This window comes from Puccinia triticina, chromosome 12A (assembly GCF_026914185.1).
Source record: "Puccinia triticina chromosome 12A, complete sequence".
NCBI lineage: Eukaryota > Fungi > Basidiomycota > Pucciniomycetes > Pucciniales > Pucciniaceae > Puccinia > Puccinia triticina.
In genome coordinates this window covers 334,395-349,273 of record NC_070569.1, presented here as the reverse complement: position 1 = coordinate 349,273, position 14,879 = coordinate 334,395, and the positions used below count along the sequence as shown (strand labels likewise).

General features: G+C 47.9%; 1 protein-coding gene across 1 annotated transcript; it reads right to left on the bottom strand.

The window, feature by feature from the left end:
• Window positions 1-6,421: 6,421 nt before the first annotated feature.
• PtA15_12A35 (uncharacterized protein) lies at window positions 6,422-7,500 on the bottom strand (the record flags this gene model as incomplete). The annotated part of the gene is made up of 5 exons (XM_053161960.1): window positions 6,422-6,656; window positions 6,726-6,897; window positions 6,964-7,099; window positions 7,166-7,257; window positions 7,317-7,500. The coding sequence occupies 5 exons, from the start codon at window positions 7,498-7,500 to the stop codon at window positions 6,422-6,424; spliced, it is 819 nt and encodes a 272-aa protein (XP_053025605.1).
• Window positions 7,501-14,879: the final 7,379 nt, after the last annotated feature.

Sequence of the window (14,879 nt, the reverse complement as noted above, 5' to 3'; positions counted from 1 at the left end):
CACCAATGACCGGACAGCCGCGGGTCATCAGGACACACCGATGACCGGACAGCTGGCCGGTCATCGAGCTATGCATGCCTCAATGACTGGTCAGATGGCTGGTCATCAAGGCAGACAGCTCGATGACCGGAGCCGGCCGGTCATCAAGAAGGCAGACACTGATCAATGACCGGTCATCAAGGATACACCTCGATCACCTCAGACCGGCCAGCTGGCTGGTCATTGAAGTGTCCTTGATGACCGGCTGGCTCCGGTCATCGAGGTACATGTATACCTTGATGGCCAGCCGTCTGACCAGTCATCAAGGTATACACCTCAATGACCGGCCAACTGGCTGGCCATCAAAATTGTACCTCGATGACCGGTCAGCTGGCTGGTCGTTGAGGTATACAGGCACCTTGATGACCGGAGCAGGCCGGTCGTCAAGGCATACACCTTGATCATCCCTGTCATCAAGGCTGGATCATTGATGACCGGAGCCGGCCGGTCATCAAGGCCTTGATCATTGATGACCGGAGCCAACCGGCCATTAAGGCATACACCTTGATGACCGGCCAGCTCGGGTCGGTTCATCAAGGTACATTCATACCTTGAAGACCAGCCGGCTGGCTGGTCATCGAGGTACATATGTTGATGGCCAGCCAGTTGGCCGGTCATTGAGGTGTATACCTCGATGACTGCTCAGATGGCTGGTCATCAAGGTACATGTACCTTGACATCAAGGACACCTCGATGACCAGCCAGCTGGCCGGTGATTGAGTTGTATCTGTGCCTTAATGACCAATTAGATGGCCGGTCATTGAGTGTCTACCGTCTTGATGACCGGCTGGCTCCAGTCATCGAGCTGTCTGCCTTGACGACCAGCCGTCTGACCAGTCATCGAGGCATGTATACCTTGATGACCGCCCAGGTGTCCGGTCATCGGTGCGTCCTGATGACCCGCGGCTCGCCGTTCATCAAGCTGTACAACTTGGCTGGTCGTCATGTGACCAGCCAGATGACCGGCCCGGGCGAGTTATGTTTACCCCGAATGATGGTTCCCGGGGGCCGCGCGAGTTCAGTTGGAAAACCACTGGGTGTGGCTGCGGAGAAAACCACACCCATTTGCAGGTGGTGTTAGGCTATAAGACATATACTCTGCATTGTAGACACATGGACTTAGTGTCTCAGTGTCTGACACTATCTGTACCCTATGCTACTTTTCTTTCTCTACAATTTGGTCTAACCAGATTTTCTCTATCCCAATCTGTTGACCTTTTCAAAAGATCAAAAATTCACAAGTCTTCCAAATGAGGCTCCACTTGTTTGGGACTCCAGGAGTTGTTTTTCTGGCTACAAGATAGATGAGTGGCTCGAATTCCTTGCAAGATCAGAACCTACAACTCTGTGTATTCAGTTTTTCTATATTGGTTGGGATTTTTAGTGTAGCAGATCCTTTCTGCTCCTGCTTAAATCAAGACATAACTCATAAGCCTCTCCTGCGGAGAGCCCTCCGGGCGGGGTCCCCCGGACCCTCCACTCGAGAGGCTTTGTTAAGCTAGGACCGAGTCCGTTTGCCAATATCCACATCGTACGTCGCCCTTTCCTCTGGTTTGCATTCCTCAAGCTGACCAAAAGAAGAAGTCACCAATTTTTCTGTAGATTCCTTATATCTATCAACTACTTCCTTAATAGGCCGTCTAGTATTCCATGGAATACGCGTACCATCGGATAAATAGTAATCTCTTTCCTCTTTCTTAACTTGTCCGTTAGATTCATCATTAACAAAAAACGCTACAGTTATTACTTGCGTGAGTTTCTTGAAAACAGTACTAACATCTGAAATCTGGTTATCTGTACGGCGCGTTTGCTGGAGCAGAGCCTGACGCCATATGAGGTGGAGTCATCTTCCCGGCAGTCAATGCAACGAGCTGTTTAGTTATCTCCTGAATATGTTTCTCTAGAGGATTTGGCACAGGTTTTTCTACGACGCGCTTGACCATCCGCTTGACTTTAGGTTTGGTTTCAGGAGTTTGAAAAGGTTTGGAAGAGTTTTCTTGCGCCTTATCCTCATTCAATAAATCTTGTCTTTCCAACACAGACACTGATTCCACCTCTTTCTGAATATAACTTAACAGAACATTGGTTTTGGGCAAGACTTTTACGCCATCTTTTGTCAATTTCATTTGCCCAAATCAAACTAGCTCCCGCACAACAGATTTCCCTAACTGTTGACTAAGCGCCTCCAAGAGCAGTTTGCGGAATTCTTCAAGACTTTTGTTGTAACCCATACAGACCAAATAGTGCATAATAGTTTCAAACTTAGTTTTAAATATTTTAAATTCCGTGAGGGTGTTTACTCCGCCCTTTTTGGCCGCAGCGTTGACGAAGCAGAGGTTTCAACACTTCGGAGGGGTATTGTCAATTTAGCTGTTAAGGCTGGGTGCAAAAAAAGATGTTTCTTTCAGCTTTGAAAGCAGATCGGTGCAAAAATTGAACTCACCAGAACGATATTCTTTTAATGCCAAAATCCGAGGGATTTCGGGTCCCAAAGGCGCCGGAGGCAAGCAAGGGTGGCAAGGTATCACTGCAACTGCTTGGTCAGCTGGCAGCGACTTCGGGAATCAAAGAAGATTTCAAAAAGAAGACTCACCACGCGAGCAACCTGAATTCGAAGGCCTGATTGTGGCCTTGACGCCATTTGAGTGGGAAGATCTCACTAATGAGGATAAGGCGCAAGAAAACTCTTCCAAACCTTTTCAAACTCCTGAAACCAAACCTAAAGTCAAGCGGATGGTCGAGCGCGTCGTAGAAAAACCTGTGCCAAATCCTCTAGAGAAACATATTCAGGAGATAACTAAACAGCTCGTTGCATTGACTGCCGGGAAGATGACTCCACCTCATATGGCGTCAGGCTCTGCTCCAGCAAACGCGCCGTACAGATAACCAGATTTCAGATGTTAGTACTGTTTTCAAGAAACTCACGCAAGTAATAACTGTAGCGTTTTTTGTTAATGATGAATCTAACGGACAAGTTAAGAAAGAGGAAAGAGATTACTATTTACCCGATGGTACGCGTATTCCATGGAATACTAGACGGCCTATTAAGGAAGTAGTTGATAGATATAAGGAATCTACAGAAAAATTGGTGAATTCTTCTTTTGGTCAGCTTGAGGAATGCAAACCAGAGGAAAGGGCAACGTACGATGTGGATATTGGCAAACGGACTCGGTCGGAGAAGGAACCGGAAAATTCGGGGGCTGGGAACCTGTCAAAGAGCGCGAAAGACGCGGTTATGGATGTAGATGTCGAGGATTTGCTTCAAAAAGCAACGACTCAGAAATCTAAAGAGCCAATTAAACCTAAATCTGGTGCAACTAAAGTTAGATTTGAAGAGCCTGAACCGGTAGAATCTGAGAAAGAAAAGCCTGTCAAGAAAACTCACTTAGAGCGGACTTGAGCCAAAGAATTCCCGGGGGAAGAAGAAGAAACCGCTAAACAAATGTTAACTGAAGGATGCATGACTCTGAGTTATGGCAAACTTTTTGCTATATCAAATGGAGTTGTAGATATATTTAAAAAGAAAATTTATAATCGGCGTGTACCAAATGAGGGATCTAATTTAGCAAATCATGCTGAACTGGAGGAGTCTGATGAATTACTCACGGCCCATTACTCCTGTCCCTTGGGTTATATTCGACTTAACATAAATCAAATTTATGAAGAAGCACTTTTGGATACCGGATCCATGGTTAATCTGATTCCAGAAAGTTTAGCGCAGCAAATTGGGCTATTAGTCACGGAAAAAAAAAATGAATCTGAAATGAATTGGCGGCCATCACACCGGGATTATAGGAGTTGTGGAGGGAGTTGAAGTGACTATTGGGAAACTTCCTCAAACAGTCCATTTCTGGGTAGCGCGCGGCGCCTTACATTTTATTCTTGGAAGACCTTTCTTAGTTGATGTAATGGCAACAATTAAATATTACGACACCGGAGGCGGGTCATTGGCAATAATGGACAAAAAGGGCCAGATGTATTTAATTCCAATACTTACACCTAAGAATCAGAAATTCAAAACTGTTCTACCGCAAAATCCAGTGACTCGGGATTTTTTAGATTAGACCCAGGACTTCTACTGACAAAACTAGACAAGTTTTGGGGTAATCAACAAGAATATAGCTGTAATACAAAGTATAAGACTGTCGCTAAGAAAATTAAACCAGTAAACATACCGATGCTGTTGTAAGACTCAAAAGTGGTTGTGAAACCCTTTTGCTGAATGGAGAAGGGGATGATGGAGGTGCAAACTCTGCCCTTCTATACTATTGGATAACAAGACCCACCAAGCTAAACTTGGCAAGTTTTAATCAAGTGACTAGAGTTGAAAGCAGCTACGCCGCCGCAGGGGCACGGGAGCCGGGTCCAGGCCCGCAGCCCCACCCGCCACAGAAGCTATCTTCGCTTCCTTCACCTGAACCCACTTACTGTCAAACCACTTACCATTCCCAAAAAATTCTTGTGCTCCTCACATTCCGGCCGGGAACTCAACCTCAAGATTATCACACTCCAAGAAGCCACGGCAAACCATATTTGGCCTCATCATTCCTTTGTACAATCAAAAATTCCATCCAACACAAGAATAACAATTTGGTATGACACGCTCGCGGAGATCTTGACAGTTAGCGGAATAATCGCAGAATGGCGAACAGGCAAGTGTCTAAAAGGCCTGGAGAAAATTACATGAGCCACTTAGCTAACTCTAAACAATCAAAAACCCTCATGCTTACCTTCACTTTAATTACACCCCCCTCGCCGCTCCCGCTCACATGTTGACCCAAAAAGAATACGCGCTGGCCTGGGAGATATGATTCGATGAGTTCAAGGGGCATGTCTGCCGGCTTGACAATCACTCTCACATCAACGCAGAGCCCAAGATCCTAAGTAAATCCCATCAGTTATTACTCCATACAACTGTTAAAATTCAAGCTCACCCCAACATAGTGAGACACCACCACCTCGTGCTCAATAATCCTTTTGTCCTCGCAGTCCCAAAAGTTTTTGACTAACTTCAACTTGCCGCATCCTGTCACCACCAACGGCCTCGCAGAAAACGCCAATTCCAATTGGCCGGTCCTTTTTGCAAGGAGCGGATTGAAGACCCATTGGGTCTCGCCAAAAAAGTTACGTTCAATATTACCTTTAATGACATACCAATTGCCGGAATTAAGGTCGTGCCCGAGGTCAGCTAGGCTTGGAGCCACCAGGACAATCGGCTTTGACTGTCCATCGCCATCTACGCGCGGATCATCGGCGAAACCTATATATTGTTGTTTCTTCAATATATAATGGTTAAAGTCGCTCCCGTTGTCGCCTATGCATTCAAACTGAGCAAAAAGTAAGCAACAGGTTTCAGATCCATTAAAGTAACCTACTTTTTTTCCAAGCCTGCACCCCACTTCAAAATGAAGCCAATCCACCTCGCATTCCGAACCAATACGAAAAGCGCTTGTTTTGAATTGAAGATTAGTGTTCATGTCATTCGTTGACTGGCCCGTTTTGCAGATTTGCTCCTATATTCTTAAAATAACTGACAAATCGAGCTCTATTTATAATCTAATTCTCAACTTTGTAACATTTGTCACGCGGTAAGCCTTTCTAACCGAATGCTCCACTCGACTGGCCCAGTCAAACGTCTACAGACACACGCCTACCGTCGTAGCGCAACTCAATTATCCTGTGCTAGAATTGCTTACCATACAGCTTCCTTGCCCTCTGGCCGTGCTTTCAATGTGTCCAGCTATCACCACGCTTAAGCACAGGCAACTTCACCACTAACCAAACCGGCCCGGCCGCGTCACCATTTATCCCTTGCACAAATTCCCTGGAACCATGCATCACACAGTTAGTATCCTATGTATTACGTGCAATTGCGAATCTCCACTCGTCGACCAGACCAGTTGTCATGGCGGCGCGACCAAACCCTGCGACAGTAGAATCTTGGGAACAACGAACATAACAGAACCTCAATTAGATTCTATTACCTGCAAACAAACCGCAATCAACAAACCTGCAGCAAAGCAAGGGTTTATATCAACTATGCCTTGTCCCTCTAAACTGGATGCATTCACATGTCACTTGCCGCCGCATTATCACAGTGCCAATTTTTTCTGGAATTCTTTTATCCTGGAGCCCTACACATATTTATTTTGTCACTTCAATTCCACATAAATTTGTTCTCGCCACTTGCGCGGAGAGGACCACACGAAATGATACCCAATCTAATCTACCCGAGTACCGGAAGCCATTAATTGTTATCATCACTTCAAAACGTGTCACACTTGATGTTGTGGTCTCAACTGCAAGACGTTGACAACATGATTCCTGATCAGATATCACACAGCTAATTGAAGATAAATCACGGCCTGGGACCGTTGTAGTTTTAACTTTCTGCTTGGTTCTGCGCCTTCAAAGTGCTGTCCTGAAAGCCAAAGGAGCCTTCAATATAATGTTGGTGTATTCTCGCAACGAGCCGTGGGCCTACGTACTCGTATTTGCTTGAGGACCCACTGATAACTTGGCGTCTTGAACCAATTCTAACAAACCAAGCCTTAACATGTGGTAAGTCATCGAGAGTTGAGGCCTCAAGTCCGCATAAATGATTGACATTAATCGACCTAGTAATTAAGTACAATATTCCCGTCATGATAGCATCAATGTTAATAATTCCTTGATCGCCAACTTACGGCCATGTAACCATATCAGCAATAGAATATGTCCCTTTCCCACACCCTGCAATGTAGTCTTGTGCCGCGAGAGGCGGGGGACCACTCAAGTGGCGTTCCAATGCGTGATAAGCGACGAGTAGGTTTCTTGTGTGATGCTCGATTACTTTCCCCTGACCCTGTGGCGCGTACCCTATATTTGTACAGCAAATCTCGTAAGTTTTTACATCTCATCATGCAGTCAAGTTTCACCCCTCACGTAAGAAATGGATGCATTCATCAGTCATGTAACCTAGCTCAGATATGCCCCAAGTGATCCATTGCTCCATTTCGCATCTTTCTAGAGGGTGAGTGAAACTGAATAATCTCTTCTTGTCTATCCGGACCGAGAGGTACTTTTGACATAAGGACGACTCATACGGTTCAGTAATTTATAATTTAGGAGTCAGCGATCCACTCACATCTACAATGGCCGGCGACTCCATAATGCAAAATGGATGTCCGCTTATGTTTAACGCATTGTGATTGTTATCGATTAGGACCGGGATTTTTCCTGTCGAAGGAAAACAATAATTCAGCAATTGTTCAGCTGGATTGGAGTGTGTTGCTGACCATTTGGGTTAAGCTTGAGAAATTCTTCAGATTTCTGGAAGCCTTTACGCACATCGCAGACCTGATGTATTAATTTGAAGTCATACTTCGCCTTGAGCTCTTCAACAAAGATCTGAACTTCTTGACCTTTTGGCGTATTAATCGTGATTAATCTCAGCCGCCGAGGCGATTTCGTTCCCGCCATTCTGTTGAAATTGGGGCGTCAAATTTGGCGAACAGAACTGCAGTCTCTAGCTGTAACTCTACTTGATATTTGCCTGTGACTGCAATGTGAACTGCGGCGCAACGTATGACGCATGTCATGTCTCAAATAGGCAGTTCGACATGATTATTGACTGGCTGGTTAATATCAACTTTATCAAGGCAGGAGAACGGTCAAACCACAATGGCTTGTTAGTAACAGAATATCAGGGGAGAACATATTAAACTTTGAGTGAAGGACAGCCTGAGACTTCAGCTACTCATAGCGGTTATAATTTTGCCGGGAAATCAAACGGGTAAGAATAGATGAGAGTAAACAAATGGGAGGAGCGGCCAAGGGTGGGCTTTCAAATTGACATCAGACTCCATAAGGCTTACCAACACGCTGATGTTTCCACTTGGTGTCGAATTGTGACTCGCAAGGGTTCCAACACTGCATGCGACCACATCTCATTGTGTACTGCAGTTTTATGCGCTCTTTCAGGGGTCAATCTTCTTGCTTCAAAGTTATTGCACAGCTTCTCATGGGGTTTCAACGGGACAGGTCTAAAATGAGCCACAGGATATTTTTGGTTTCCCTCAGCACTTAGCCACACAAAGTTATTGACAATTGCAAAGACCTGGTCCCAAAGGCCGAGTAGAACGAGTTGAGGAGGAAGCTTTCCTCATCTTGACTTCCGAAGTATCAAAATTTAACTCAATCAAAAACAAATTAAGACATAAACTAATTGCGTCTGTCGAGACCTTCTATTCGAGAATCCTTTGGCAAAAGTTCAGTCATTATTCTCGTTTCCCTAATTGCGAAAAGTCAGTTCCGGTCAAGCCTAAGGTGAAGCACGAATAACTCACATCACCAGTGAAAATATCGCGGTGAACAACATTTACAACACCAGTGCGTTCTTGAGGCTTGACTACCAAGAGATTTTCAACGTTAGACACGCGCGAGAGTGCAACGTAAAGTTGTCCATGTGAGAATACGTCGGTACTTAAAAAGATGCCGACTCGTGAAAACGTTTGACCCTGCGACTTGTTTATAGACATAGCGTATGCAGGGGTGACAGGGAACTGGTAGCGAAAAAAGCTGAGTCCAGAGCGTGGTGAACCTTTGTTGTGCAGTTTAACTCGTGGTAACATTATCTGTCTGCCTTGGAAAGGACCCGTCATTAACTCGCCTTTGATGTAGACATGGCTAAAACCGAGGACAAGCATACGTGTCCCATTGCAAATTCCGCCATTGATGTTCATGTTGCGGGTGACAACCACGGGCATGCCTTCCTTAAGCGTAATCATATGTTCAGGCAAACCAGAAACTGATATCTTGTTGAGACATTCTTCTGGGAGACTGTCGCAACCGTCAGGATCCGGTGTGTCAATAGATTTAAGATCGATTGACTCGCCTGGCAATGTCGCCATGATGGTTGCGTTGAGCAGTTTGACGTCGCGGTTCAATGGTGCCAGAATGCATCGGCCGTTTAAGTAGGAGACAATCTGTGATGGATTACTGTGGTCAATTGAGTGAAGGTCGGCGTACACAAACTCTGTCAACCGCACATTCATTTCGGCGGTGGAGGCAAACGACTCAAGATTTATCCCGTCAAGGGGAAGTACGCCAAAATCGGTTGGTTGATCCTTCCCCTCACCAAGGTTGAGCAGGGCTCTCGCGAAAATTCGATTGCTATTGTTTGATTGCCCTCTCAACGCTGCGGCGAGGCGCATATTTTCGTGGAGTCGAAATTGGGTTACACTCCCCCATAAGCTTGATGACTTGATGGTTGCGGCGTATGAAGGAGGAAATTCGTTATATTTGACGACCGGGAGGATTTGACGAAAGTCGCCGGAGAAGATTACGACTTTCCCGCCAAAAGGTAGCGTTGAGTCATTCAAGCGCTGAAGTGTACGATTGACAGCATCAATACAATTCTTATGAATTGTGACAACTTCATCCCAGATGATGAGTTTTGAAGATGTGATTTGGTATGCAAAGGCGGTGTCGGCGTCTATTGGACAATCGGCGCCTTCTGCAATGTCAATGGGGATTTTGAAAGCAGAATGGGCGGTTTGTCCGCCTTTCAATAGCAGGGCAGCAACTCCGGACGAAGCTGTGATTATCCTTTGGTAACCTTTCGTGTCTGCAAAATCGATGATGGCGTTCAGGAGAAAGGTTTTTCCAGTGCCCCCAGGACCGTCGAGGTAAAAAACTCCTCCTTTGTGGCGGGCAAGACAGTTCCTAACAGTGGAGAAGAACTTGCGATGACCAACATTGAATTTTTGCTTGCTCGTACGGAGTCGTAAATGCATTTGCGCGACATCTTCGCCTCCTTCGCGTTCGAACTCCAATCTGGCTAAAGCTTGTTTGTCAGCCCGGTTAATCTGGATTCCGCACATTTCGAGAGTGTTACCCATTTCTTTGAGGATTGATTGAAGTCGAAACAACGCAAGAACGCGCCGCTCGGAGACATCAAAGGGCCGACTGCACCGGTTTGACATATCAACGCGAGGCGTATCGTCTGTGAAGGATTCGAAGTGATTCTCGAAGAGGAGTTTTGGGTCCGACGGAGGTAAGTGAACGCACATCATAGCATACATTTCTGCGAGCTTGTATCCGGTCGTGACCGAGGCCGCTTCGTGGAGGGTCTGGTCGTATAAGTAATCATCGACCAGGAGACCAAGCCAATTGCATGCAACTTGATAGCTCTTCGCCCTTCGGCCATTCACAGTACGGATGTCTTTGTGGGATTTAGGGGATTTGCGATGAAGAAGGAGGACCCGCAAGTAGAACTTCTCTCCGGCGAGAAAAGATACCGAGTAAATTCTCCCGACCGCATCTGTTCTTGAGACCCTAGGCAACCAGGCTTTCTTGCGTTTGTCCCACCAAAAAAACGACGGAATCTCTTCGTAGAGGGGGGATGGTGCCTCGCGGCCATCGGCTCCGATCGAATTTTTCTGATTCAATTTGAAGAAGCCGATGAGGGTGGTTTGTGAAGCTTTTCCCGATTTGATCTGCCCTTCGGCTCCTTCATTAGAGTCAAAATAAACCAGGTGTTCTCCGGCGTCGTGGATGGCGAGCCAGGTGACGGCCGGCGAGCGATCTGATAAGGGAAACTTGAATAGCCTCCAGCAAGCTGAATTTGGTATCAGTGAAGTTCGCGCAAGAGGAAAAAAGGAGTCTCACCTTCGGGTGGGCTAATATATCTTGCATCTATGTACGCCTGGACTTCATTTGCCACATCAACGGCCATATAAGATCGGTCGTGACCTTTTGTGATGTACTTATAAAGATATTTGATTGCTGTGGTGTTAACAGGGATTTCAATGTTGATATGGCACTCAAACATGAGGGTAAGGAAACGGTTATAGGGGACAACGTGACCGTTGGTGAATGTGGTTGTATGTTTCTTTACGCTTGCGCCGTTGTCACGTCGGAGTGTAGCCGTGCTACAATTGGCTACGCGACAGGCGCCCATACTAGGGGCGCGCTGTACGCGTGTTAGGTTTTTCCGGCTCCGGCTCCGGCTCCGCACGAGCCAGGAGTTAGAGGTGCCGAAGCCCCTGCGTACTGCACGCAAGGGGTTGTTGGGTTTCCGTTTCTTCCTTCCTTTCTCAGACCAGGCGTGACCTGTACACGCCCATATTGTCTGTACCGTTGAATTACTATTCACCGGTTTCTTCTTGTTGTTTGGTTTTCTTTTCTATTGTCGGCCCTTATAAAAGGGCCTCTCTTGTATGTCTGTTTTATCTCCATCCATCCTTTGTTGTTGGAAATCCAGACGTCTTTTTTCCTCGTCATTTAGCCGCGTGTAGCTTTGCTCCGCCGCAGGCCCATTTCCATAGCCTTGTAGCCTGCCCGACTACAAGTGGTAGCGAGTTCCTTTTTACGTTCCGACGTTTTTCAACTCCACTTTTGGCACCGCTTTCCCTATAATACCAATCAAACAACCCTTTAAATCGTAGTCTTTTCTCCGCGCTTCGGCAAATAAAAAAAAACGTAAGATTAGACATTTCTTTGGTTTGGTCTGGGTCACGGTTGCCTCAGTTGGAGTTCCCAGTCTCTTGTCGACTGGTCCTCTGGGGCAGGGTCCTGCTTGGCGTGCTGTGCGCGCATTCGTCTGGTGTTTTTTCTTCACAGTCACTGACGTGTCGAAATCCTTCTTTTTGTTTTTGTTTCTGTCCGCGATTAGATGCCTGTTGGTCACAGTCCCCCAGGTGGGAAGCAACCTCTTCCTACCGTTGGCGGCGAGGTTGTCCCTCAACCCCCGCAGGATGGCGTCCGATACTCGAAACGCGAGGTCGAGGCGATGAACCCAGCCGAGCGTTTGTGGTACGATAACCACCGAGACCTCCCTCAATGCCAGGAGGATCTCATCGGATACGACAACGATGCTGTAAGTCACACTACAACGAATAGTAGTGACGTTGTTAAGATGTTGACCCATTATGTTGGGCAGATGAATCTCGACGGACCTGTAAAAAAGGAACCGGTGGATTCCAATCGCTTTGGTCCAGCCCCGCCCGTCGACGCGGAGCCGTTAAAGACGGTGTACGAGGAGGATCCGTTGAAAGTCCTCAAGTACTGGCCCGAAGAGCACCCGAAGTTCAAGGGGCAACCGGGCGATGATGCCGTGACCTGGCTTAGCAGGTTGGCGGTACACCTCAATGATCGCAGCGCCCACCCTGCCATATGGCACAAGGTCGGCGGCCTCCGTTTGGGCGGTAAGGCCTCAGATGATTACTGCGACGCCGCCCTCGCCGGAACTCGCCCCAAGAATTGGGACGAATTCAAGCACTGGTTGGTTCGTTTAAGCCCGCTAGGTACCAGTCCAGCGGCACTAGCTAGGGAGCTCGGCGCGTTGAAGCAGGGCCCCAACGAGACCCTCCAAGCGTTCTACGCTAGGTAGCGTGCTTGGATGTCCCGCGCGAAGTCGCACGGATATCCTTTCGATGCGATCACCAGCTTCGTCAATTGTCTGACGAAGGGGCTCGCGAAACGGGTTTTCGAAGAGATCACCCGGTGCCAGGTTCAACGCACGCCGTTGGACTTGGATCAAGTTGTTGTTACGGCCATGGAGTACGATAGTGCGTACCGTGGCGACGCCGCCTTAGCTTCGACTTCGACGGCAGGTTCTGGTTCCGGTTCCGGCAAGTGTCGAACCGAAGGTGGCGGCAACAAGGCTGGCAAGAAGAAGCTGTATTGCTACAACTGTCGGTCGAAGGATCAACTTCTTGCGGACTGCAAGGAGCCCAAGACGGAGCGCCAAGCGGCGTACGAAGCCGCCCACCCCCCTACTGACAAGGGGAAGAAAAAAGCTTAGTCGATGTGGAACCGTCTCTCCCGTTGACATCCGTTGTAGTTACTGTGACCGCCTCCCCCCCTTCTCCTATATCTCGCAATCAATCTCTTGTCGCAGTTCCTATTGAGCCTCAGGGAGGAAGACCCGCCCCTGAGTTTGATGCATCGTTGAGTTCAGCTGATGCCCCAGGCGTGGGGACAGCCGCTTCAGCAGAGCCGTCTGAGGACGCCGCTGATGTTGTATATGATAGTTTAAGTTCTGTTCCGCTAGCTGCCGCGTCCGCGGCTGCTGAGTCGAACACAATTTGTGTAGACTTCCTACACGAGGTTGAGGGACGCTTGGCCAGGGTTCTTCTTGACACGGGCGCAGGATCGTCCTACGTGTCTTCTTCATTCGTATCTTCTCATTCTCTTCCTATCTTTCATTCACCCTTTTCGTTCTGCGTTGCCGGCGCTTTTGGTGATAAAATTAAAGATAACCGGCTTGCTAACGTCCATTTCTCCTTTTCTGAAGTGGACTTCGTTTGTGTTTGCAGGATCGCGCCGTTAGCTAGTTACGACGTGATACTTGGTCGTGATTGGATTGCGACGCACGTTTCGTCGACGGATTGGGAAAACAACTCGTGGCGTCTTAAAGGGCCAGGCGGTAATGTTGTCGTTTTTCAGCCTTCCTTGCCCGCTATCTCCTTGATTCAGGAGACAGTCCTCGCGCCGCTGACAGACGAGGATGAAGTTTTGTTACCCAAATTTTTTAGGCGCCGTGGCATCTGGGAAGGTGCAGCAGAAAAGCTGCTTGCGCTCACGGAATCGGAGGGCGTGGAAGGCCCGCGTGAAGAACGCCCGGCCGACCTGCCCACTGTGTTTGGGAAGGAGAAGTTAGGTGAAGAGCTTCGTGCGCTAATAGCCGAGTTCTCGGACCTCCTTTCCCCCATTGTTAAAGCCTCGACACGCAAACGCGTGATTGAGCACCTTGTTGATACTGGTACGGCCGCGCCCATTTATCAGCCGGTCCGACAACTGTCGCCAGCCCTGCTGGGTACTCTGAAAGAGAGGCTTAATGGCCTTCAAGATGCCGGATTTATCCGGCCATCTACGTCGGCGTGGTCTTCACCGATTGTGTTTGTTAAAAATCGTTCCTCCGGGAAGGTAAGGTTGTGTGTTGATTACCGGCAAGTGAATGCTGTCACAAAAAAAGACAGGCACCCGCTGCCGGTAATTCAAGAGTGTTTTGATGCGCTTCGCGGCGCGAGGTTCTTTTCCAAGATTGATTTGCAGCAAGGGTTCCATCAGATGAGGATAGCCCCTAATGACGTACCCAAAACTGCGTTCGGGACTACATACGGTCACTTCGAGTGGCTTGTAATGCCCTTTGGTTTGGTTAATGCGCCCAGTACTTTCCAGCGTATGATGACCCACATCTTGAGGGAATTCATTGATGTTTTCGTCCAAGTATACTTGGATGATATCCTGGTGTACTCTAGGTCAGAGGTCGAGCACCTCGAGCATGTGCGCACGGTTCTCCAAGTCCTTCGGGACGAGGAGTTGAAATGTTCTGGAGCTAAATGCTCCTTTGGCTTGCGTGAAATGCAGTATGTAGGCCACATTGTTGGATTTAACACGATCCGGCCGATGAAAGAAAAGATTGAATGTATTCAATCTTGGCCGCGCCCTACGACTGTCTATGACGTCCGGGCTTTCTTAGGCTTGTGCGGGTTTTACCGCCGTTATGTTAAAAACTTCGCGAAAATTGCTACCCCTCTTCATGGCCTGACGGCTGGAGGCGTAAAGAAACGCGAGAAGATCTTGTGGTTGCCCGTCCATGACGCGGCGTTTGTTTTTCTCAAAGAGGCTCTGGTGTCTACACCAATCCTCCTTACCCCGGATACAGCTAAGGCCTTCATTATGGAGACTGACGCGTCAGACTTTGCTGTTGGCGCGGTACTGTTGCAATATGGCGACGATGAGCGCCTGCACCCAGTTGCTTTTGAGAGCTGCAAGCTCAACTACCCGGCACAGGAGCGGGAGTTGTTGGCCATTATCCACGCTTGGCGGAAATGGCATGTCTATTTAGATGG